We start from the raw sequence: 24566 nt of genomic DNA, 5'->3' as shown, positions 1-24566 counted from the left end.
AAGACTGATGGGGAAGATTTCAGGCTGTCTTGGTGGCATGTTAACCCCCTCTCCGGGTTTTCAATCTCTTGTTTGTGTTGTGTCACATCCAGAACATTACAGCAACAAAAAAAAAGACAAAAAGTGAAACAGCAAAAAGTCTCCCTCCAGTGATATTCTCTGAGGGAAAAAACTGAAGATGTCTTAACTCGGTGCAGCACATTATGTCCGTACATTGTAGTTTTATGAGCAATGTTTGAGATCTGATGAAGGGAGATGCTGATAAACCCCCTTCTCAGACTGAGGGAGAAGTGGGGGCTTAGTGACCGTCGCTGGAGCCTGGAGGGTTGTGGATCCAGTCAAGGACGATGAGTGACAAGCTGCCAGTCATGAAGATGATTCCCACGACTAAGAAGATGGCCGCCTGAGGAGAGAGAAGACAGAGGTGGGATTGAATGTAGTTGTATGTGCGATGATGCTCAGCGGGGGTCTGTGGAAATTTCTGACGAGTCACGTTTTGAAAATGTTATCCGGCCCTCAGGGGGTAGAGTGGGAAAAATGATACAGTGAGAAAGACATTAGAGCGTGTGTGTTCTTGCACACTTACCCCTATCTTCTGCGGGGAGCGGAACGGCACTGATTTTACCAGGCGGAGGTAAAAGGCAGCAGGTAGAATAAAGATGAGCATAGTGGCTGCAGACGAACCTGTAATAAAAACCGGGAGGAAGATTCATCAGACATCAGCTTTTTAACACTTAAAGCAACATAACTATCTTTTATTATTTTAGTGCAATGATTAAAAGTTCATCATTCAAGACAATTATTTCTTTCAGAATCAGAATCAGAAAGCTTAATCCCCAGGAGGAGACTGTTCATGTTACAGATGAACACTTTGCCTGACTGTAAGTACCTGCCCTTTTCCAAATTAACTTTCTAAGGCCAACTTGCCAAATGGTTCTGTTTGATCAAATAATCTAGCCTGTTAGGCTATTCTACCAGACCCTGAATCTCAACTTTATACAACACCCGCAAAGTAAAAATTGTAGTGAGGAATTGTAGATATTAAGACAGTTGCATTTTTAAATATTAAATAGAGGTAAATAAAACAGGTATTGGGTTGTTTTGATAAGATATCTCAGTTTTTAATTTTCATAAATCATGTTTTTTTGTGCTCTCAGGGGAATATTATCAAAACTGGTGTTGGTTTATTCATTTTCAGAATCAGATTAATCTTTGTTGGCCACCTACGAGGAATATCTGTTGCATCTGTTATTGCTCTTAATGTTCTTCAGTAGATTTTAAGTATTAGCTCTCAATCGGGGATAGAACAGACATAACAGCTAAGAACAAGGTAGAAGGAAAGAATGAATCTGGGAATGACCTGAGGTGACTACAAAAACCTTGTTTGTTTTTTTTTTGTTTTTTTTTGTTTTTTTACAAATGCCATATACTCTATTTTGAATCACAAAAAACATTTTCTTGCCAAATAGCATTTTTTTTTTTAACTTTATTTTGACCAATAATCTTCTCTCTTTCCACAGAATGTTTAGTCTGATCTCTTGAAATCTCCTAACAGTTGAAAACAGCTCCTGAGATTGCCTAAATATTAACCTAGATAAGAATATTGCTTGAGTTAGAAAAGTTGATTAAATGTTTTTACTCATGTGCATAAATGTAGGACCAAAAACGCATCACTCTAAGAATAACTGGCCAGTTTGAACTACTTTTTGCTCCTCTGACACTTGATAAATTGACCCTTTGTTTCATCTGGTGTGGTCAGGAAGTAGGACACTTGTGATTTTCAAGGTAAGAGGAAAAGCCTTTACCCATTTCCCTTTTTGATTTGTCAAGAGAATTGATTATTTTTAGCTTTGAGTTGTGACATGTCTACATGTTTGTATTTTTCAGTGTTTCTGAGTGTTGGCAGTGACAACGTGAGTGTTTGGATCCAACGGTCACAAACGGCTCACGCGACTGCACAGCTGACTCGACCCGACACTTTAAGCTTCTGTACTTCCAGCGTGTTTACTTAATAAAGCGACCCCTGAACTGAAGGTGCTAATCAGGCCTCGACTACTGCTCACCCTATTTTATTAACTCATATCTCTCCATGTGGTGGGTTTTTCACTGTAAAAAATAAGAAATTAATAAAAAAAAAAATAAGAAGTTGATAAAACAACTACCTTCAGTAGATTTTAAAGTTTTTAATCAAACTCAACTTTTGAAACAAATAAAAGAAAGTTTTGCTAACCTGTAATCTTCTGTTGAGATAATTTTCTTTGCGTCTTTGGATAAACTTGAATCTTTGAGTTTGAGAAATCCCCCAAAAATGCAACTGCTTTTTCAAAATTGTTAACAGTGAGCTGTGAACATGATTTCTCATTGTGTGGGTGCTTGCAAATTAAGTGGCTGCATTTGAAAATATTAAATTAGCAACCATTATTGACTTTCACTTCAGTGGCTTTAGTCAATAGTTTCTGAAATACATTTTTTGAGGGTTTGTAAAACTCAAAGATTCAAGTTTATTTAAAGAGGAAAAGTAAATTATCTCAACAAAACATTATTAGTTGATAAAACTTTTTCAAAACTTAAGAATTTGAGTTGAGCTCAGTTTTCAGTGTTCACACTCCACAATTTTACTTTCTGTAAACCAAACCTGACTCACCACACTAACAATTTTTAACAATTCAGGACTCACCGATGAAGCCAAAGATGTCTCTGATGGTGGGAACGAAGATGACTAACATGTTGTTGAAGGCCAGGATGGCGGCAGCGATGAGCATGTGGCGAGTCCAGCTGAATTCTCGGCCACTGAACAGCAGTGTGGTAATGGAGGAGCGGATCTAAAGAAAAAAAAAAAACTTTAAAAATTATTCCTATTAAGACATTCAGTATAATTTTTCAATGCAAATGTAATCTTTAAGGTTTTATACACATGAAAAATATGTAATTTATGAAATGTTTTGGTTTGCTTTAATTTTTTCTCTGTGCCAGAAAACACCTTTGTCCCAAACAGGAATTTTCAACTTCAAACAATTTAAAAATGTGTTTAAGCCTTTAAAATCTAAAACTAACAATACCTACTGATTACATAGGTAGGCAAATGTGCTGGTCCTTCAAAGTTGTGTCCCATATTTCCTTCAACTCTATCAGATTTGTGCAAAAACATGATTTTATCGGGTATAAAAAGGGTTAGCATTACAAGGTTTAATAGCCAAGAGTTTCATCTTTTAAAATATATTTTCCAGCATAATTGAAAGGTAGAAATTTAAAAAACCCTTAAAATATGCTTTTGATCAGATTCTCAAGAACGAATGCTTAATCACACAGATTGAGACAAATTTACAAATTAATATTCTAACAAAGTTGCATAAAGTTTACCATCCACTGACTGTGTAACATCCAAAGCATTTTTACTGTAGTCAACTTCAAAAAGTTGTATTCAACCTGCTGGACACTGGACTGTCATGAAACACGTGTCACTGTTGATACTTGAATGCATCTGTCTCAAACAACAACAAACAGCCTGCGTGTCTGCTGGCCTGCGCCTCAGGCTGATTCCTACACTTGGCCACTGACTGAACTGTGTCAAGAGGCTACTGTGTGCGTTTGTGAGACCGTGTGTGTGTGAAAGAGAGAGAACCATGAGATCCCAGCCAGCTAAGGCGCCTGGTGCTGCTGAGCCACAGTCCGCCTGCTCAAGCCTCCACTGGGTGAAAGGTCGCGAGGATCAGGTGAAACCTGAGGCGGCGTCAGTTCGCAGGCCATACGGGGAAAGGTTATAAGGGGTGGGGCTAACAGCGCCCATTCAAAAAGGCATGGGATTATCTCCCGCAGCGCAATGGAACCAAGGGATTGCATCAGCCGTAGTGAGAGGAAGGCGGGCTGCCTACAGGGGGGGAGGTGTATCTTTTTAACACAACACTGTTGTCACTTCAGTTGAATTTTTTTTCCTGCCAGCCTGTTCCTGTCTGTGTTACTTACTAGTCCAACATTAAGGCAGACAACCAGTCATCATGACAACACATTTAATTACAGATACTTCAAACTGATGTGGAGAATGAAATATGAGATGCAAGTTTCAGAGAAAGTCACTTATAACCTGAAAAATATGAGACATGTGCAATATGTTCCTTTTTTCAGTACCACTGCTGGTACACTCTTAAAAAAAGGGTTCCAAAACTGTTCTTCTTGAAGGGCTGAAGTAACCAGAACCATCTGCTTCTGAAGAACCCTTTTTTGAAGAAATGGTTTGTCAAAGATTCTTTGTAACATTACACTAAAAAAACTTTTTAGAAGTCAGAGTTCTCAAAGATTTGGGTATTAAAATAAGTTTTCTCAATCTTAAAAATAATTGTAACATAGATTGATAATTGTTGATTATCTCTTCATCATGGCACCTGTTAGTGGGTGGGATATATCAGGCAGCAAGTGAACATTTCGTCCTCAAAGTTGATGTGTTAGAAGCAGGAAAAATGGGCAAGCGTAAGGATTTGAACGAGTATGACAAGGGCCAGATTGTGATGGCTAGACGACTGGGTCAGAGCATCTCCAAAACTGCAGCTCTTGTGGCATGTTCCTGGTCTGCAGTGGTCAGTATCTATCAAAAGTGGTCCAAGGAAGGAACAGTGGTGAACCGGGGACTCGGTCATGGGTGGCCAAGGCTCATTGATGCACGTGGGGAGCGAAGGCTGACCTGTGTGGTCTGATCCAACAGGATGCACACACCAGGACACCAGGATGCATTATGGGAAGAAGGAAAGCCAACGGAGGCAATGTTCTGCTGGGAAACCTTGAGTCCTGCCATCCATGTGGATGTTACTTTGACATGTCCCACGTACCTAAGCATTGTTGCAGACCATGTACTCCCTTTCATGGAAACGGTATTCCCTGATGGCTGTGGCCTCTTTCAACAGGATTATGCACCGTGCCACAAAGCAAAAATGATTCAGGAATGGTTTGAGGAGCACAACAACAAGTTAGAGGTGTTGACTTGGCCTCCAAATTCCCCAGATCTGTGTCCAGTTCAACATCTGTGGGATGTGCTGACAAACAAGTCCGATCCATGGAGGCCTCACCTCGCAATTTACAGGACTGCTGCTAACATCTTGGTCCCAGATACCACAGCACACCTTCAGGGGTCTAGTGGAGTCCATGCCTTGACGGGTCAGGGCTGTTTTTGCAGCAAACCAACACCATATTAGGCAGGTGGTCATAATGTCATGCCTGATCGGTGTATGATCTATGGGATTCAATCATTCAATCAAGGTTCTGCAAAGAACCCCACAACAGTTCCAGTCCTGCTAGAACCAAAAAATAGTACTTTGTGGTGGGTGAGCAGAGTGGGCCAGTCATATTCCAGTTTATAGCATATTGTGCAGCACCCTCTGTTAATGACATTCTTGCTTACAATGGTTCCATTAAAACTTGTTGAAATTTGGGCTGAATCTTATTCTGACCCAGTTTAAGACCCAGAACTTATTTGGTGCAAAAGGGCCCCCAGGGATGGTTCTGGGTGGAACCATTATATCAGAAGTTGGCTCACAGCTGGAACCAAAAAATAGCAAGTTTTCTTTGGAAACCAAAGTGGATGTGTCATAATATACAGATCATGATGCCTTGTGCAACATTCTTTGTTGCAAAACATCCTTTATTACAGTGGTTCTGCTCAAAACTGGTTCAAGGATGAGCCACTTCATTAGATAGCACAAAGACTCTAAGAATCTTGAGCGTAACCAGTTAAACAGCCAGAGCTAATTTAGTGGAAAAGGACACTTATGGAGGTTCTTGGTAGAACCATTCAAAAAAATAGTGGTAGGTATGACCCTCTGATAGGGTTCCAAGTTGAACCTTTATAAAAAGGTTCTGCCAGGAACCAGAAAGGGTTCTCTTATAGGGACAAGCTGAAGAACCCTGGCTTTCTTTGTACCAGATTTATGTCCAGTTAGCATAGCAGAGTGGGAAAAAAAATCACATTAAGTGGATTTTCTGTGCTGACAGACTGAACCAAGTGACCTCCATCACGACTGTCAGGAGGCACCAGGATGATGCCTGCGCTTCACCGTCCACAGCCAAGCAAGTGTCACAACTAAACCAAAATTGTGAGCGATAATGACAATAATTTAAGTCCATCCCTCCTAAAATTCTACAAGCGTGTCCCCACCCCCACTTCCCACCAGCTGTTGCATAATTAGGCCAGCTTGGAAAACTAGAGCCTGGACGCGGCATTTCTCTCCAAGGCTCCAAGCTATTCAGCACCCGACTGTTACCTGGCACAAAGCCTTTGGAGTTCACCGTGTGATATTTGCACACTTTTTACTCTTCAGTCTTTAGCTGTCAGAGGCCTGCCCTGCAACACACACACACACACACACACTGTATACACACACATACAGAATGTGGATGGACGAGTTATAGGCAGCCGGATTGGTCCAGCCACATCTGGGTTCAGCCAGTTAGCAACAAACCTGGGTCTCAGCTAGTTCTGGAAAGTTTGTCCAGATTAGAAGTAGATAAAAACAAAATCATGTACGCTTGAGCCCATTTAGTGCAAAAAGAGCTGTGTTTTCTAGAGCTGCTAATTAATTATTAAACCAAAAAAAGACAAAATTCTCTGATTCCAGCCTCTTAATCATAAATATTTTCTGCTTTCTTTACTACTCTCTGACAGTAAACTGAATATATCTGGGTTGTGGGCAAAAGAAGACATCTGATGATGTCATTTTGGCCTTTGGGAACAATGATCAACATTTTTCACAGTTTTTCACAGCAAACTTATTATTTGCTTATTAATACTTATTAATTGACTATGAAAACAATTGTTAGTTGCAGCCCTGGTGTTTAATGTCAAGAAGTATAAAGCTCGAGACAAAGCAGCAGACACTAACTGTTGACCTGTTCATTTCTATTTACAGCCTCTGGCTTTTTCACAGCCACACATTTGAATTTGCACAGATGCAGAAAGTGAAGTGAAACCATGTACTGAAGGGCAAGAGACCTTCTCAAATAAACTTAAACTAAACTTAAACAGGAGAACCTTATCAGAGTTGGCAGGCACTGAAGAATTACTTAAAACTAGACGGCCAAACTAGACAAAAGAAGAGACAAGTTTCACAAAATGTACTTTACTGCAACCAAAACAAACTCTAGAGCACAGGGAGAGCAAAAACATGATGCCATGACTGTAGACATGAGCTCTCTAGTGGTAACATTGACGCTCTGCAGCATTTCAACTCCTCTCAAGGCTAACATCCACACTATGGCTCAGTGAAAGCCACACAGACTGTGCCACTGTTTCAAACATTTGCCTATAAATTCTTCTTCTGTACATTAATGAGAATATCTTAAGGGTAGGTGAAAAATCTCAGGCTGGTGTTACTCCTACTAGCATAACACTTTAAATATCATTTGAGTACTTCAGAGAACCACTAAAAAGGCCTGTCTGTCCTCTAAGCAAAAGAGCTACAGTGCATCTGGACAGAAGTAAATTAATAAATAATTTATTGAACATTTAAGATGGCAGACTAGTTAGAAAGTGTCCTTTATTTACTGTTTTATTAATATTTAATTTCAGAATTGAACATATTAAGAAATATACCCATCAAACCTTATTAATGAGCACTAGAAAGAACAGCATGAACTGGATTGCTGTTATACAACCTGGCAACCCACAATTTGTCTTCCTCAATGGCAGCGATTTTTGTGCTCCTTTGCGTATACAAAGAATTAGTGAATGTTATATTAACAATTAATAAAAAGTTGACCAAAATGTAAAAGGGAGCGTTCAACAGTGTCTTTGGAAGGCAAAACCACAGCAAAAACTGTTCGGAATCAAGCACCTAGACATGAAAGTTATGTGTTTTGCACACTGATAAAATTTGTCCAAATATCACTCCCAAGTTTAAGCTAACTAAGGACACTTAAGCTAACAAAAAGATATGATACTCATACATTTTTCTAACTACGGACATTTAAACTAACAAAAAGATATGATAGTCACATGGTTAAGCTAATTACGGATACTTTAGCAAGCAAATAAATATGACTGTCACAAGTTAGGCTAACTATAGATGTTTAAGCTTACATATATGACAAAGTATACAATAGGCAGAATAATGCTGCTATAGCACATAAGGTGATTTTACTTGGTAACAGCAAACTAGCTAAGAGTCCAATATTTTTATTTTAAACTGAAACAAATACATTCAAAGTAGACAAATAAAACTACAATTTCACCAACCACACAGAAAATGGTTAGCATGTTTAACTAAGTGCAAATATTCATCACTTGTGATTTTGCCTTTGTAATAGTTAAAAACCGACTTAAACACATTTTAAGGAAAGGAGAAGCCAACAGCAAACATATGAGGCTCAAGAGACACTAACTCAGACTAGCATTACCCAATCAAAGGTCCGAATTAGGGGTGAAATTTTGCTACATGATGGTAAGACATAAAGGTGACATTGGTGCTGTTAATCAGCTCTACTGCAGCCCTCTCCCATGGTTTCAATCTCCAGCTGGAGCCTGAGAACTGGGGCATGTTTGCCTCTACATAAAGCCCTTTCATTATGTACTGGATCCTGGCAAAGCCCTGTGTGATCTGGCCCCTGTTAGCATCTATCCTTCACGTGACTGCACACACACAGACACACTTTCACACACATGTATGCCTAAACACACGTCTCCAAACCTACACCGCCACACCTAACATTGTCTCCTCCCGTGTAGTACTTCCCCACTGGAGCCAAGGACAGTTGGACAGACAAAGCTAACGTTAATCTCTAGCTGAAGGTCAGCGGCATTTCCCTGCAAAATTAAGGTCAGGAGGATTCAAGGCAGGATTCTCAAATGTCAAGTGGAAACTTGGCAGAGCAGTGCGTCTAAGTAGTTCTTTTGATCTGATGCCTCACATGCATCCAAGTTCGTCAATCTTTCGACAGTGTCACAGCAACAACGCCTAATTTACAGCAAGAATGGTAATTAGTTAATTAAACATTCCCAAATGCACAGTTTTGATTATAGAAATTCATGCACAAGTCAACCTTTTTCCATCAGCCATTGAGTTTACATTACTGGCTCAACAACTAGTACTGAATTTTGCTAAGCAGGCTATGACTCATGTCTTTTCAGGAGTATCTATGCAGGTATTCACAGGCTAAAACCAGTTTTTAACACAACCCCCAAGAAGGAATTTGCTTGGCATTTTTAAAAGCATCATAGCACATAGGTTTCCATTGCACATGGCTGCAGTGGAATTTGAACCCCTAACCCTGTCTGTGTTACTGCCTTGCTCTTTTCACAAAGCAACAATTCACCACAGCTGCCCTGCAGCATCCCATTTCAGTCTTGTGTTTCTCTGTCCTTATCAAATTTTTATGTCCTGTTATCTCAGTCTTCCTCCCCTCTCACTTTCTCACTTGTTTTTTACAGGCTTACCCTTCTCTATGTCAGTTTAATTTAAAATATGCTAACTGAGAGTCAAACAAATTGTTGGATATCGATGATTCTCATGCGTGACTAAGAAGTGTATGCCAGATGACAAAAAGGGAGAAAACATACATACAGCATGCTGCATATCCGAAGGTAATCACTCTACGACCTGTTTGTCCTATTTTCTGATACACTATCATCCAGGATAGCTTTCCCTAGACTTTTTAGGCTTATTATTTTACGCTCCAAAATACATAACATGAAAAAGTGTAAACACTGCACTCTGCCTTTAAAAGAGTGAAAGTACAGTGTTCACAAACGAAACTTGACCTTTGTGCTTTCTTGTCCAGTTTTACTAGTTTGTTTAAGAAAACATTAGCATTAAAAAAATCAAGACAACAAACGCAATTCAGCGTTAACGTGTAATTTAAAGGTTTCTGCACCATCCAAAACTGCATGAATTACACTACAGTCAAAAGTTGAGGTGGCACTGCCATGTTGCAAAACTCATTTTTTTGGTATCTGGATTTAGCTGCTGCCTCACTTAGTCATAGGAAATAACTAACTAACTCACCAGGTAACTTTCACCCTTTATGGCATTCTTGTTTGAGCTGTCTAGTTGACTGATGCAGTAACAGAGTCACCTTGCTTTGGTTTTTAACTTCATTTTGTAGTTATTACAAATTTAACATGATGTTTTCACAGCATTATACATTTTTACGGCAAAGTCAGATTCTGGCCCTAGTTTTGGCCAGATATGCAGTTCTTGCCTTTTGGCTTACACGCCACACCATTAATAATATTTAAAAATTTGGTTTATGGTTTATCTAAAATATCTTTTGTTAGTTTCCAAATTCTTGCAGTTGTTGTCTATGACATATGTCTCTTGAACAGATTGTGAAAAATTAATTAGCTTATAGCTTACTACTAGATACCACTAAATCCTGGTCCTTTAAATGCTGTATTGTTTATAATAAAATAGTTAATTTTCTTGTTTATATATGCATGTCATGCAATATTGCTATTGTTGGTTGCCAAATTCCTGCAGCTGTGGCCTATTTAGCAAAGAAAATGTAACCAAAATTTACATTCACACACACATGCGAAAATGTGGCAAATCCTGCAGTATTTGATATATTTGCACCTCCTGATGACACTAAACCAACATTAAAACAAGATTAAAGGGATGCACAGTGGAATTTGACTCCCTTTAACAATCTTATTTCTTTACATCTTTACATTTTTTGTATTTTTTTTAGTGTCCTTGTATACTACTCATGTTTATTTTATATTTTAGTAGTTTGTTCTTGCATATACTTTCTATATTGTGTATTTTCAGACATTCTACTGATATTTATCTTGAATATATAGTATGCCAGCGATTTCTTAATTTTTCTCTTTCAGTGGTTGCAGTGTCTTAACTGTATACTTAGTATTCACATGCTATCTATCCATCAGGTATTTTCCCGTGGCCACCATTAGCCGATTCATTAGATTGGTTTCTTGGTATCTTTGATGCATATCCAGATGCAGATTTCTAACCATTTTCTATCAGGTTTGTGTTTCTGTCTCGCTCCCCTGCCAGTCCACCCCCTTGTCTCCCTGGCTCCGCCTCTCTATCTCCCTGATGGTAGCGGTCAGGGTGAGGGTTTTTCCACTGTCCACTCTGTGGCTGTAAACTTCCACTGCGGAGAGGGGGATCCTCTCTCACATTCCCTTCAACAGAAAAAAAAAACCCAGCAGTGTCTGCTGAGAGCGGGAGTGTGTGTGTGTGTGTGTGTGTGTGTGTGTGTGTGTGTGTGTGTGTGTGTGTGTGTGTGTGTGTGTTTGTACATGCATTACTCATGTTGTGGGGACATAAATCTGTTTATATACTCATATCATGGGGACATGCCTTCCTTATGGGGACATACAGTCCCTGTAACATAAATCATTAAATTTAAGGGTGAAGACTTCGATTAGGGTTAAGGTATGGTTAGGTTTAGTTTAAGGTTAGGTTAAGGTTAGGGTTGGGCCAGTAGTGGTTATGTGTAGTGTTAGGATAATGAATGTAAGTCAATGCAATGTCCTCTGAAGTGATGGAAAACATCTCAGTGTGTGTATATGTGTGTGTTAGAGGGATGTGGGTGAGAAAATCCAGTGAGAGAATGCAAGCATCAGCTAAATGGTGAAAATGCAACAAAATGTGATGATGCTTAAAAATGTGTGTACATATGAGTCAGTGAATATACAGTATGACAGTACAGTTATGTTTATATTCTGTAACTGCATATGAATGTGTGAGTGTGTCTGCTGTGTCAGTGTGTGTCGATCCATGGCATGCAGTCATTGCTGCATCATTCTCTGTCAGCACTTTCCTCTCACTGAATATTAGCAAATCTGCTGCCGCCTGGTGGCTGCCTGCTGTAACTGCAGCCACTTCAGAAGTTCTTCTCACATTAGCAGCTGCTGGTGTTTCCATAAAATCCAGTTTGTGTGTGTGAGTGCGTGTGTGCATGTAAGCTAAAACAGGGCATGGAAGTTTCTCTGGCCAGCAGCCATTTTTGTTCTCTGTGTGTCAGACAAGGGCCAAGCTAAAATTAGTCCATGAACATATATGGAGTGGCAAGGCAGAGGAGTGCGTATACGTATGTGTGAATGAATGTGACTGAGGGGATATGTGTTGGTAACTGGACATCACACACAAGCTAACCTTTGACCCCATCTTGAGAGAAAGAGGGGAGACAGACACAAAGTTTAATAATAAAGACTTTTCTTTGAGGATATAAAGTAACTGTAAGCGTGTGTGTATTAGTGGAATTAAGAGGCGTGGCCGTTTACAACCTCAGCTTGTGTGCTTTGGGATTTGTGATGACGACACCAGCAGGTTGCCAAACCGAACAGTGTGTTCTTTTTCACCAAACTGCCAGGAAAGAAACAGCTGCATCCAGAAAACGACAAAAAAAGTCTGACTCTGCACCAAACACAAAACACAGTCTGTGCACAGGCTGACACAGAGAGGCAGTAATGTGTTACTGAATGCGTGGTTTTACAAGTAGCTGGGTGGCAGCCAGATATTTTAAATTACAAGGGTGGTGTATGTTTGTGTGTGCCTGAAGAACATGTTTGCACGCTCTGACGTGAATAGGAGCTTAAGTGAGGTTAAATTTAATGACGCTGAAAGAGATGACAGAGGAAAAAGACGGCAGTGAACAAGAGCCTTTGTAATTACATTTTACAATGAGGAAATATTTTCTGCTCTCCAAAATTAAAAGGATAGTTTGAATTATTTGAAGTGGGGTTATATGAGGTACTTATTGATAATCAGTGTTTTAGCTATAGCAGATGCGAGTCGACATGCTACCAGTTTGGAGAAGCAGAGAGGAGTACCAGCACGGAAGCTGAGCCATTTATTGCTGTGGCCAAAGCAAAGCAGCAACAAAGGGTATTTTAGCCACTTAAAAAAGGTCCACCAAAAAAACAAGGTCAATATCAGTTCAAGTGTACCCTATATTTAGAATATTTTTACCGCTTTACCTTGCTGTTAGACGGCCTTTTATGATGGAAAACTGCTGTTTTATAAGGCAAATATTGCTCTCTCTAAACCAACCAAACTCTATAGACTAAATCAATAATTTTACCTCGTAGAACATTGGAGTTGGTTGTTTATAATTTGTTTGTGTTATTGTCTAACATACTATAGCTAATATACTGACTATTGATAAGTACCTCATACAACACCATATCTAATAATCAACACTATCCCTTTAAACTTCTGCTATATGTGCCCCTTTCTTGTTCTCAGGGAAGAAGAAAAACATATTTATGCTTTTTCAGAGACAACACACAGACGGTGTGTTTATGTATATGATATACTTACAGGAAACAGCACAATGGGGACAGTCAGGGTGACGGCAGTGAGGACAGCCAAACGCACCAGCAGCAGCATGGTGTCAAACTTATAAACCTTGGTGAAGGTGTGGAGCAACTCTGCCTCCACATTGTCTGTGGTGGAAGAGAAACAACGGAGAAATATGTGACCAAATTGTAACACAAAGGGTGACACACACACACAAGTTTGGCACAGCAAAGAAGGGAAGTGTTCAAATACAAGTGTCAATGTCAAATTCCCATAATTTAGATGTGGATTCTGCTGGTCGATTTAACAGTGTTGGTTAGTGTTTTTCCTGCGATTTCGGATCTCTAAAAGTGTTCCCTTACAACTAAAGTCTGGGAAAAGGGACTGATACCCCTTAAATGTCTTGTTTGTCTCAGGCAGAAAAACAATACTTTTAAGGCTATTTATGGTCTATGATCACAGTCGACTGTTATTGCATTTGTCATTTTTGTGTTGCAGTTCTTACCATAAAAGGTGAGGTAGCCAAACAGCGCTGACAGCATGTACATGACGAGCATAGTTAAGATGGACAGGTTGGAGACGTTCTGCATCTTTTTCCGGGTGCGACTAGAAAACAACATACAGGTACACATTCACTTTTAGAGAGGTTCCATCGCTTTTTAAAAGTCTAGGGTCATGCTGGAGACTTACTTTACTCATCTTGGATAAATATATAAAGACAGAGACAAAAAGAATCATGTATTTGAATGCATTTGAATTCTTTTCCAAAGACTCATCTCAACTGGACAAAAACACAACTATTTATTTTATATTCCTTTGAATGAGACGTCCTGTTGCCATTTTTTTACTGCACAGTTTAGTGATACATTTCCTAATCCTTTCCCCTCTTTGTCACATTTCTAAAGAGCACTCTTGTTAAACTACGTCACGGACCATTTTCACTGCATATTGGAAAACAAAGGAAATACTTAAAACACTTTGTCAAACAAGAAATTGTATTCATCCTGCAATGCCCTGAGCACTGCCCAGTGCCACAAGAGACTTACTGGATTGTCCTGAACTTGGCTCCTATTACAGTGGCATTACTAAATAAGCAGTTATGTAATAAGTAAACATAAATTTCAACGGATCCTCAAATTTATACAGGATCCAAGATTGATTTATTTATCATTATACAACAGGGTTGTATAGCGAGATTTAAATGTAGTTCCCTCGTTGCAATTCATAAAAACTTTTAAATGATATATGATATTTGAGGCTGAATTAAGCAGTCTCACAGCGTGAGGGATGAAGCTGCTCTTTAGTCTGGTGGTATGGCAGCAGATACTACTGTATCTCCTGCCAGATGGCAGCAGGGTGAACAGACTGTGGCTGGAGTGGGTTTTTTCCTTTAGTATCCTTTGGGCTTTGCACAGGCACCTCAACGCCTTGGGGACTGTATATGAGAACTACTATTAGTAGACCCAGTAAAAACTATTCATAGAAAAGCCGGTATACATTCCATTTCTGCAAGAGTCTGTGTGCTGCAAATTTAATAATCAGAGAGTGTTTTCATAACCTCTGTTCAGAAATCTATCCCCAATGTGTTGTGGGCATGTGGAATTGTCTGAAACTTGTCCAGATGGTGTGAGGTGGAGGGGGTGACCAGGACACTGTCTCTTTTTTTCTGAGCTTTGAGTAGTGCAAAAAAAAAAGAAAAGATCTGTTCACCTATATGTGTTGGAATGGCAGCACAAGCTTTTGAAGACTGTTATCTCCAAACCTTGGCACATAAAAGACTATCTGCATGACTCCATAGTTAAAAAATGACTTTCTCTTGGGTGAACTGATCCTTAAAGTTTATTTCAGAAGGTGGTTAAAGAGGGACACTTACTCTTTCAGCTCACTGTAGATAGGCAGGACCTCAGGATGGCAGACAAAGGCAAAGGCCAGAATGGGCACAGTGTATGCAGTCTGGGGGATAGAAGTAAAGAAATGTGGCTTTAGATAATCTTCAAGTGTGCAGCTGCTGGACAGAAAAATCACCCACATTTTCACAAGAGATTGCCCTATTTAAGAGAAAATGGAAATTAAGCACAGAAGAAACTTGACCTTGCTTTTTAAGGCGTTGACACACCAAGTTGACAATTGGCCATGAAACATGTTAGGACACTGAGATTGACATTAGCTCACAGTTATTGGTCTGAGTCCAGCAGTTATGTCTTGAGATGCAACTGCTGGCATGCATTCCTGCTCAACCAGCAAGTACAATAGATTGGCGCTAATATAAAGTGTTTGATTAGTCAGAACTCATTCTTCTTTAAGGTTGGCTTGGTGTGTCACTGCCTTGAGGGATTCAACAAACTCTGACTGCAAATGTCACTTAGATACTTCTAGTTTTTTCACTCACTTAAACACTTCGTTGATCAAAACAATCTTCCCTAGTTCCTTAATTCCTCTAACTGCAACTGACAAGTTGTTACAAGTCCACAGTAGTAAATAAAGAATCAGGTAGAATCTAGTGGACAAAGAGGGTAATCCTAACTAAACCTGCTGTGTCCCAGTGTGAATACAACGCTTCGTGTCAAATCATTAGTTTGATTTACGACCTATAGGCCCAGACACAAATCCGTGAACACACAAATACCAAAACACACCCTCTGAATCCCACCTTCATTAAACATGTCTTAGCAAATACCTGGCATTCTTCTGTTGTAGAGTATAAGATGCATTCCCACAGTCTCATACAAATGTACTATGTTCATTCACAAAGATGAATATGGTGTTTGCATCATCCTCATTTGACAATATACCTTAGCAATGTGATATGTTATCCTGGTCTTGCAGTTATTGATTCAAATGCTAAACTCAACCAGTGGTCTAGATTTGCATTTCAAAAGTCCCACCCTTAAACCTTTATCAATAAGACTTAAACATGAATTATTTTTCACATAACACTGAGCATTGCAAGTTGGACACATTTGGAGACTGAAAGCTAATCAGCATCACAAGTGTACCAGCATTACGAGCTAACCTGTAGGCTACCAACCCCATTGTACCTGTGAGTTGAAGACAAAGTACTTGGGTGTGCACATCTCCTTATCGTCAGGGTGAGGCTCGAAGTGGACACCGGTGGAGTGATGGGCATCGTGGCTGCCGAGGACTGCGGGGGAAACATCAGCACGGGAGAAATCCATGTGTGCTGAGCTGTTCAGTGGCGGGTACAACCCTGGCATGACTGAGGCGTTCATACTGAGGTTGGATGAGTGGTGGTAAAAGAAAGGAAGAGGGCAAGTCAGCTGGGTCTTCTTGTAGATCACCTGGAAAAGAACAATACAAAGAACCATATGAAGTCATGTTACAGTATAGTATAGTGCTTTCAAGTGGTGGCCTTCATAATAAATGAAACTGGAGAACAGAGTTGGCATTGTGGCAGTTCTCCACTTTTGTCCTTTTATTTGCCAACACGCATGTGCTAAATCTACATTTTCCAGATTATGTAATGCTCTAAATAGGGCACTAAGTGTAATACACCCTGTGGTGGCCATATTGGACTCTCAGGCAACAGGAGAACAGAGTCAAACATCATGCTAGTAGTCAGCTAATTAGCAAGTTAACATCACTGTTAAGTAACCCAAACTGCATTAACAGATTTTTGACAACTTGAAGGCAGCAGAAACAAGTTGTAAACACAATATTTACATATTATCACCTTTGTGATAGTTGATTTGATCTTGTCATATCTGCCTCTTTAGCTGCTAAATGTTACTAGCTAGCTGCTAACACTGCCTTCTGCCATTTGGTGCCAGAGACAAACTTAACGGCTGTCTGATGTGCCGACAAATTTGGTTGTCGAGAGTGGTGAGGGTGAAGCTGCAGGCTATATAACTTTAACTCTGTATCGTGATGTATTTCTATATGAAACATAATAGGCAAGCAGAGCATAAAGTTGGAAGGAATTTGATTTGAACATTCACAAGTGGCCCTTTTATAATACGACATACAATGCTTTTGCTAGCTAACTAAATGCTGAATCTTAATTCTGTGCAGCTAAAAGTTGTCATGGTGTTAATGGTTGAAATTGATTAGCAAAAGCCTACATAATGTTTGTCATGTTTCATGTTTTGTTTTACAGGAAGAACAAATGTTTTTATTTTGATGTAACAATACAAATGTTTTTTTTTGCATATATTGCTAAATTGGTGCAAAATATGACTGGGGATGTGATCTAAAATGGTTGAGAAGGCATTTATCATCTCAACTTTAAAAAGCTAAAAAAAAACTAAAAAAAAGCTAAGGGGAGCTGCAGAGTTGACAATAATGCTAATGCTAATGAGCAACCTCTTTAATATACACCATATTCAAAATAAAAATATCAATTATAGTACCTTTAACAAATCTTTTAGCAAACATAGACAAATTCCTGGTGTGCCTTTAAAGTAGCTCTTATGATGCCATTTTGTATGCACACATTTGCTTTGGTTTTTAGAAAGCTGAACTTACCACACCCAGGAAGAAGACCATGCAGGACAGGGAGAAGCCACTGGTGTAGCCGAGGTAGCCTAAAGAGGAGAAAACATAAGTGATTGAAAAAAGAAAACCACAAACTACTGCAATGATACAAGTAGCAGATATTGCTATGATACTTTTCTATATATTTCTATTCTTTCTCTGCATCTCTGCACTCTGTTCAGTCTTTTTAACATTGCTTTCAATTCAAACTGGTGTCTATTCTCAGATGCGGGTCACATCTCGCTCTAGGTTGTGACCTATATCCTGAAATAGACTCACAAAAATCTGATATAAGCAGCAGCTCAAATTTGAGATGCAGCGTGAATGAAGCCTTAAAGGTACAGATGGAGTAATGATCAAATCTAATACCAAGAACACAAAACTACTGCCTGCGAACGCCAAAATTATGACTGCTGTTGTCATGTATTAAATAAAATTTAGACATATAGCTTTGATCTTATCTGCTCCTCTATGTCTAACTGTCTTAATTACATAATCTGGGCTGTGGGCTCAGTGTGCACCCTTTGGGAGCTGAGCCAGCTGAGGCGAGTCTGACTCTTGCATTCATAAATTACATTTGAGTGGCGGAGCTGACTGCAGGCTTAATAGCAGTGTTATTTTACAGTAACACCTAATTGCCAGAGCTGACTAAGGGTTCGACTAGTGTTACAGTACTTCTGGTTTGGTGGATTACAGACAGCTGCAAGCACATGGAAGTGAAACACTGAGACGAAACTGGCTCCAGACCACCGGAAGTGACTTAGATGGTGCCTCTTAAAAGTCAGCAGCGGTATCAGAGGTATCTGAATAACAGTTTGCGGCGCCTGTGCTAAACAATTAGCAATAAAATGGCAAAAAAAACATTTTAGTGAGTCCTTACCCAGATTTTTGAGGAGAGACAAGGGTAGAATGACTCCAATTGACACAAACACCACCAGGTAGTTCCCGTTCAGGTACCATTCACTGCAGAGAGGTTAAAGTGAGGTCAGAGCTCATGCTGTGTCGACTGTACACACACAAACACATTTATCTCCAATAGGACTCACCCAGAGTTTTCTTCTAAAGCCAGGAAGGCTCGGATAACTTCAGGCAGCTCGTACTTCACGATGAAGAGATAGCTGGACATAGCTATAGGACAGGGAGGACAGAGACTGTTTATGATTCCATCCCATTTAAAACTTTACATGCACATATAGTTTTAGCATACACAAACATTTGAGATGTTCCGATACAATACAAAACACTCATACATCACCCGATCCAGCATTTTAGATCGTATTGGAGGCTTCTCCGATACTCCTAGTAGTATCAGAACAACCTTAACACAAATACACATGAAGTCATGGCTTACCTCCAATATTCTGCATTATAATAGATCCGAATGCTGCCATTTTCCCTGGCCAGCCAAATGCTCTCTCTCCCAGCTTTTCATAGATGAGCGATCCTGCCAGGACAGACAAGTTGATGCAGGATTAGTCACAGAGAGCAATTCAGGCAATCCAACAAAAACAGAGTCATACGAGAGTAAATAAGGTAAAAGCATCAGGTGTATTTTATATTGTTACCTTTTCTTTTCTTGCTAGTTTCCCCTAAATGCAATGTAATTAATGTTTTAAGTAATGCCCCCAGGTTAGTGTGTGAACACTTAGTAATCAAAACCTGAAATTAAACAGGATACCTTGTGATTGGAATTGTGGACAATTAAATAAAATGTGACAGTCCTTAATCATCACATAACACCCTAAAAATGAAGCAGCATTTCCTTGTGACCCAATGTCACAGACTGCATGTCTATAAGTTTTGAGCAGTTCAGTCAAATTCATTGTTTGATTTGATTAACTTTTAGAAGCACAACCATATTTGCATATATATGTGTATGAATTTATCCTTTGTTCTAAATTGCAGTCTTTGATGTACCAAACACTTGGGATACAATGCAGAGCTCTTTATTTTAGATTTGTTTATTTTTATTGATTTGTTTTCTTTTTTTCTATAATTTCTTTCTCTTTTGTTTTTCGTATTATTCTTTGTACTTCTTTGATCTTGTGTGATTTAAAAAAAATCACACAAGGTTTGGAGAAAAGTCTGAAAAGTCTGAAAACTTAACAAGGTTTAATGTAGGCTACATCCACGATAATATGTTTTCAATTTAAAAAACAAAAATTTTGCCACATTTACAGGTAGCGTCCGTACTCCTGCATTTTCCAACTTCTAAAACTGGGCCTTCTGGAAACACTGCTGGCACCAATTTAGTTTGAAACTTTTGAAAACATGGACGCAGGCATCCACATTAAATTCCTGACTGGGTCTTATCAGACATGACTCATCTTTCCCTGGTTGGGTAGCCTTGACTATCAGAGGCTAATTCAACATGAATAACAGACTGCAAAGAAATCCAATTGGTCCAAGCAAAGAATTCAATACTTTTCAACATTGCTCAGCAACTTTAAAAAAGATAAAGTATTATAGTGAACATATTCCTAAAACTGAGGTAGGCTGTTTATTTTTGTCCTCACTGGGAAACAATTACATAATAACCTTTCAGTGTATTGTAATTCAAGTAGCCTGAGAGAAAAATAGACAAGATAGAATCTTGGCTCTATTTTCAGGCACCACAGGTCAGTAAGACAGTTCATTGTGGAGTCATATTCCCTGGTTGGCAGCTACCAACCTAAAATGTCAGCATTTGACAACCTGGGAATGAGACTCAAAAATTATATGCCTTCCCCTGAATTGGTTACTGCATCTTTAAGTTAACTTAGATACCAACCTCCTTCTTTAGCCGTCACGAGGAGCAGATGTACAGAATATAATGAGAGAATGGCCACACCGACAAGAAGAACTCTGCACAGAGAGAGGGAAAACAGAGGTCAAAAGGTCAGTGCGAAATTGAGACATGACACACGTGTTATCAGTGGTAAAAACAAACCCTGTGTATGAAAAAAATAAGATCAGTGTCTGGATTGATGTGATATTAGAGGCCATTCACACTTTCAAAAACATCTAACTTTGATATGGCCACTTTGGCACAATTGTGGCAGGTGAACACTTTTTTTTAATTTTATATTTTTCTTTTATAAAAAAGATCATGAACATCAAAGTAGCTGTGACATACTGCAGCTGCTGGGGGGCTTGTCTCAGGAGCTGTGGCGTGCTTTCATGACTTTTACATGTGTCCACCATGACGAGTGCGATGTCACGTCAATGCTACGTCAATGCATCCATCCGTTGCATTCTTCAGATGGCAAACGGGGTCAACAGTTTGACACTGGAAGAACTAGGATGGGGTGTGACTTTTACGGCTTCCTGCAGTTAGAGAAGGTTTTTGTAATGGTGGTGCTTCAGAATAAGTGTATGTTACCTTTTCTGACAGGAGATGGCAGGAGTTCGTTACTGTTCCCTTTCTGCTATCATTTTACAGTTGCTATTGCCATGTTTCTCTATCGCATTGACACGTGTTTCAGAGACGCGATCTTCGTCTGTAGCGTCGCCAGCTCATGAGGAGGCCACGCAGCAGGGGGCATCAAGTAAAGTGGACAAGGGGGAGGGAAAGGGGGTCAGGGTGGCTGCCTGGGTGAGATTGAGGGGTGTAGGGTGACAGTGGGGTGTCAGATGTTCATGGAAGTCACTTGTGAATGCTGATAATGCACATGCACAGGGCTGGGTGAAAGACGGCAGAGGAACTGAGGGCGCAGGGTGCAGGAATTTAAACATTCTTGTTCGGTGAGCTGCTCCATATTCCAGATGGTAATGTGATTACAATTCAAATTTTCATTCTTTCCCACTGGCCAGTCAGCACCTGTGTATTGTAATGACTTTGGTGATCCCCTGACAGCTGGTTGTCATTTGCATTTTTCAGTGAAATGTCTTAACAAGTATTGATTAATGTAGCACCATCATCAGCTCAACATTTTCATCTGTCTAATACTTCGGTATAAGACCAATTATTACTGAAAAACTAATGACATTCAAATCAGCATCAGCTGTACTCGGTGCTGTTTCTGCTAAGTATAAGCATGGACGGGATCATGTGTTTGGTGTGAGTATGTACATTTGTCCCTCTGTCATAGTGGACTCTGTTTTGAAAGATTCTGGTATCATATGAAACTAAAGGAGCTGAGACGTCCATTGGTACCAACCATGTCATGCTAACTTCTTGGGAAGGGAGCTAGATAATGCTCCAAAATTAGGCTAAACTTAAGTGCAGGAACTTAAGTGATTATGACTACTGTGATTATGTTAGCATGCTGATGTTAGCATTTAACATAAAGCATATTTGTGTCTACGACTGACTACAACCTCACCCAGCTGCTAGTATAGTGATAGAATATTCTTTCTTGTCATTTTATCATGTTCTGTTAAATGTTAACAAAACCTAAGGTAATAGTTATAGCTTGTTAACATTTCATAACAGTGAAATGTCCAATTTACAGTTAAAATATGGTGTCATGGTGCTAATAAATTATTAGAGCTGCAGAGAAAGACAGTTTTGCTAATTGAAAGCAATTCACATTGTAGGCTTCATGTGGTCTATAACTACATTCTTACACATTGCAACATTCTTCAGGTTCCACCCGGCACCCAGTTGGAACGCCTTGTACTGGTCTCTTTATTGTAAAGCATGTCAGGTCAGCTTGCTCCATAATTAAATTCAATCTTGGAAGACATGACTGTGTAACTGAAACCAGTTTTAGTCAACTATGACTGCGAATCATTCTATTCAGGATTTTGAGAAGAGCTCACAGTGCCAACAATGTGGAGACATAATGAGCCAATCCATATCCACAAAACTTTGATCTCTGTAATTGTAATGTTATTTATATTCTAATTAACCTGCCTGCCCTGCATTGCTGTTTCTCGCACACACACCATGGCTTGCTTCCTTGTTTTGTCTCGGAAGTACTTACGTGAAGAGCACAATGCCAGTGTTCGCCATGGCGAAGGACAAGCCCAGGATACCGCTGCCCATGATGGCGTTGCTCAAGTTGAAGACGGACATCCCGAAGGAGGTGTGACCAGGATGCTGCTCAAAAAGAAAACAAAAAGAAGAGAGATCATATTTAAAACTGTCCGTAATATGATCGTTAAAATACTAACCCTGCATTGCAACAAAAAAGAAAGCAAACATTTGACAATGTGCAGCAAACCACACAAGACGTTAATGACATTAGTTAAGACTTTATCCCCCATAAGTTGCATTTAAAAGAAAAAACCCTCAGCACTGTTAGATATCAATTGTTAAGTCTGTTGCCAGTACTTATTAAGTTTTATTGACTGGACCAATTCACCCTCAACTACTGGTTCCACTCGTAACTGCCAACATTTCCCAGAACATGGCTGGTGGTACCTGTGCTGGGAAAGTTCGTGTCCAGAAATACAGTAAGTGATGAGTGTGGTATCGTAGTATGTGACTGGTTGAGCAAATATATTTTGAGTACTGTTGTACCGTCTTCATGGCTGCCTTTAAACACACACACTTGTAACTGCAAGAAGTAAACTACTGCAGCGTTTGTGTGCAGCACCATACTTGAGAGAAGAAAGTGTCATGTCTAAAGATAAAATTTAACAAATCTTGTAGCTGCATTGCATCCTGGTCCATTTCCTGCTGCTGAATAGATAGAATTTGGCCCCTCTGCCTCCTCCAAAATGGATTTTTCCTGGTGTGATTATTGAACATTGGTATGAAATGGCCGTTCTAGTAAGAGCGCCTGCCTCAAAACCAGTCACACTGAAATGATGGAATCTGAATATACTGAAAATATGATTAATGATAAATTCTATTTTTTCTCAACAGTTTGGACTTTTCATGGTGGGCGTTTTGTTGAAAACTGTATTGAAACATTAGAGCAGGGGTTCCCAAACCTTTCCAGCTCGAAACCCAAAAGAGAAATTTGGTGCGTCCCACAGAAAGCAAACAGGTCCTAAAGTCAGGGACGGAAAGTCGTAATGTTCATCTTGGCTAGCAATTTCATTAACTGCTGCAAACGCTGACAGTTGTTTTTGGTATTAATGTGCCGAACAGAATATTTGATTCTACCATTGACTGACAGACGCTGACTACATTAGCACTGTGACGTTTAAATCCACTTACATATTCTTCATGGTATTCCTCATATTTCTTCTTCTTCATCATCCCATTTGACAGGAACTTCTGGCTTTCTGCGTCATCATTGTCATCCAGAAACTGACTGCAAAGACCAAAGAAAAAAGGGCAAAAATTAACACTTGTACACATACATGCACAGTAGACAATTCATCTTGAATAATATCAACTTTTCTTATGTAAAAATCATGGCAGTCATGTAACAGTGCAGGTAATTTAAGGTCAGGTCAGTGTGTGACGCAGCGCTTAATTTACCAGTCACCACATCCTTGTCAATCAAACCTGTAATATTGCCCTAATAAGTTAACAGATTAAATTAATTACTGAGTTGCCGCCCTGTAGTTGATAAGTAACCTGACTTTGTCTAAATTAATGTTTGACAGCTCCAAAGACATATCACTGACAGATTAAAACATATTAATGCCGGAGAACCTGGAGGGCTTTTCACATCCTAACTAAAACTATGTTTCCGTGCACATAATTAACCAGGTGTCTTGGCAAAGTATTAAATGGAATCGCCAAAATAATTAACAAATGCCATAATCAGAGCAGCTTAACATGCAACATAATGCTGAGTGAGATGTTGAGCAGATCTTGATCCATTATCAAGCTGGCAAAAAAAAAATGGCAGCCTGATCACAAATGAATTACAACAAATTGCTGCAAACATAATGGAATCGCGTGTCATATTTGAACAGCTTCCAAAATTAAATAAAAAAGACCCA

General features: G+C 39.5%; 1 protein-coding gene across 2 annotated transcripts in view; it reads right to left on the bottom strand.

Annotated features, from left to right (window-relative positions):
* Positions 1-216: 216 nt before the first annotated feature.
* slc38a4 (solute carrier family 38 member 4) overlaps positions 217-24566 on the bottom strand; it is a 47234-nt gene continuing 22884 nt past the window's right edge. For both annotated transcript variants that reach the window (XM_084710571.1, XM_084710570.1), the window contains exons 3-16: positions 23830-23926; positions 22646-22761; positions 20509-20582; positions 19090-19182; positions 18785-18866; positions 18619-18701; positions 17730-17788; positions 16286-16546; positions 15121-15200; positions 13753-13853; positions 13269-13393; positions 2678-2822; positions 587-684; positions 217-403 (exon numbers count right to left, since the gene is read on the bottom strand). In XM_084710571.1, coding sequence (XP_084566697.1) covers positions 299-403; positions 587-684; positions 2678-2822; positions 13269-13393; positions 13753-13853; positions 15121-15200; positions 16286-16546; positions 17730-17788; positions 18619-18701; positions 18785-18866; positions 19090-19182; positions 20509-20582; positions 22646-22761; positions 23830-23926 — 1519 coding nt within the window. In that variant the 3' untranslated portion in view covers positions 217-298. The remainder of the gene's footprint in view (positions 404-586; positions 685-2677; positions 2823-13268; positions 13394-13752; positions 13854-15120; positions 15201-16285; positions 16547-17729; positions 17789-18618; positions 18702-18784; positions 18867-19089; positions 19183-20508; positions 20583-22645; positions 22762-23829; positions 23927-24566) is intronic.

The sequence above is a fragment of the Lutjanus erythropterus genome, chromosome 22, assembly GCF_056507025.1.
Source record: "Lutjanus erythropterus isolate fLutEry1 chromosome 22, fLutEry1.hap2, whole genome shotgun sequence".
NCBI lineage: Eukaryota > Metazoa > Chordata > Actinopteri > Lutjaniformes > Lutjanidae > Lutjanus > Lutjanus erythropterus.
The sequence above is the reverse complement of the archived record's forward strand: the minus strand, read 5'-3'. Positions and strand labels throughout refer to the sequence as shown.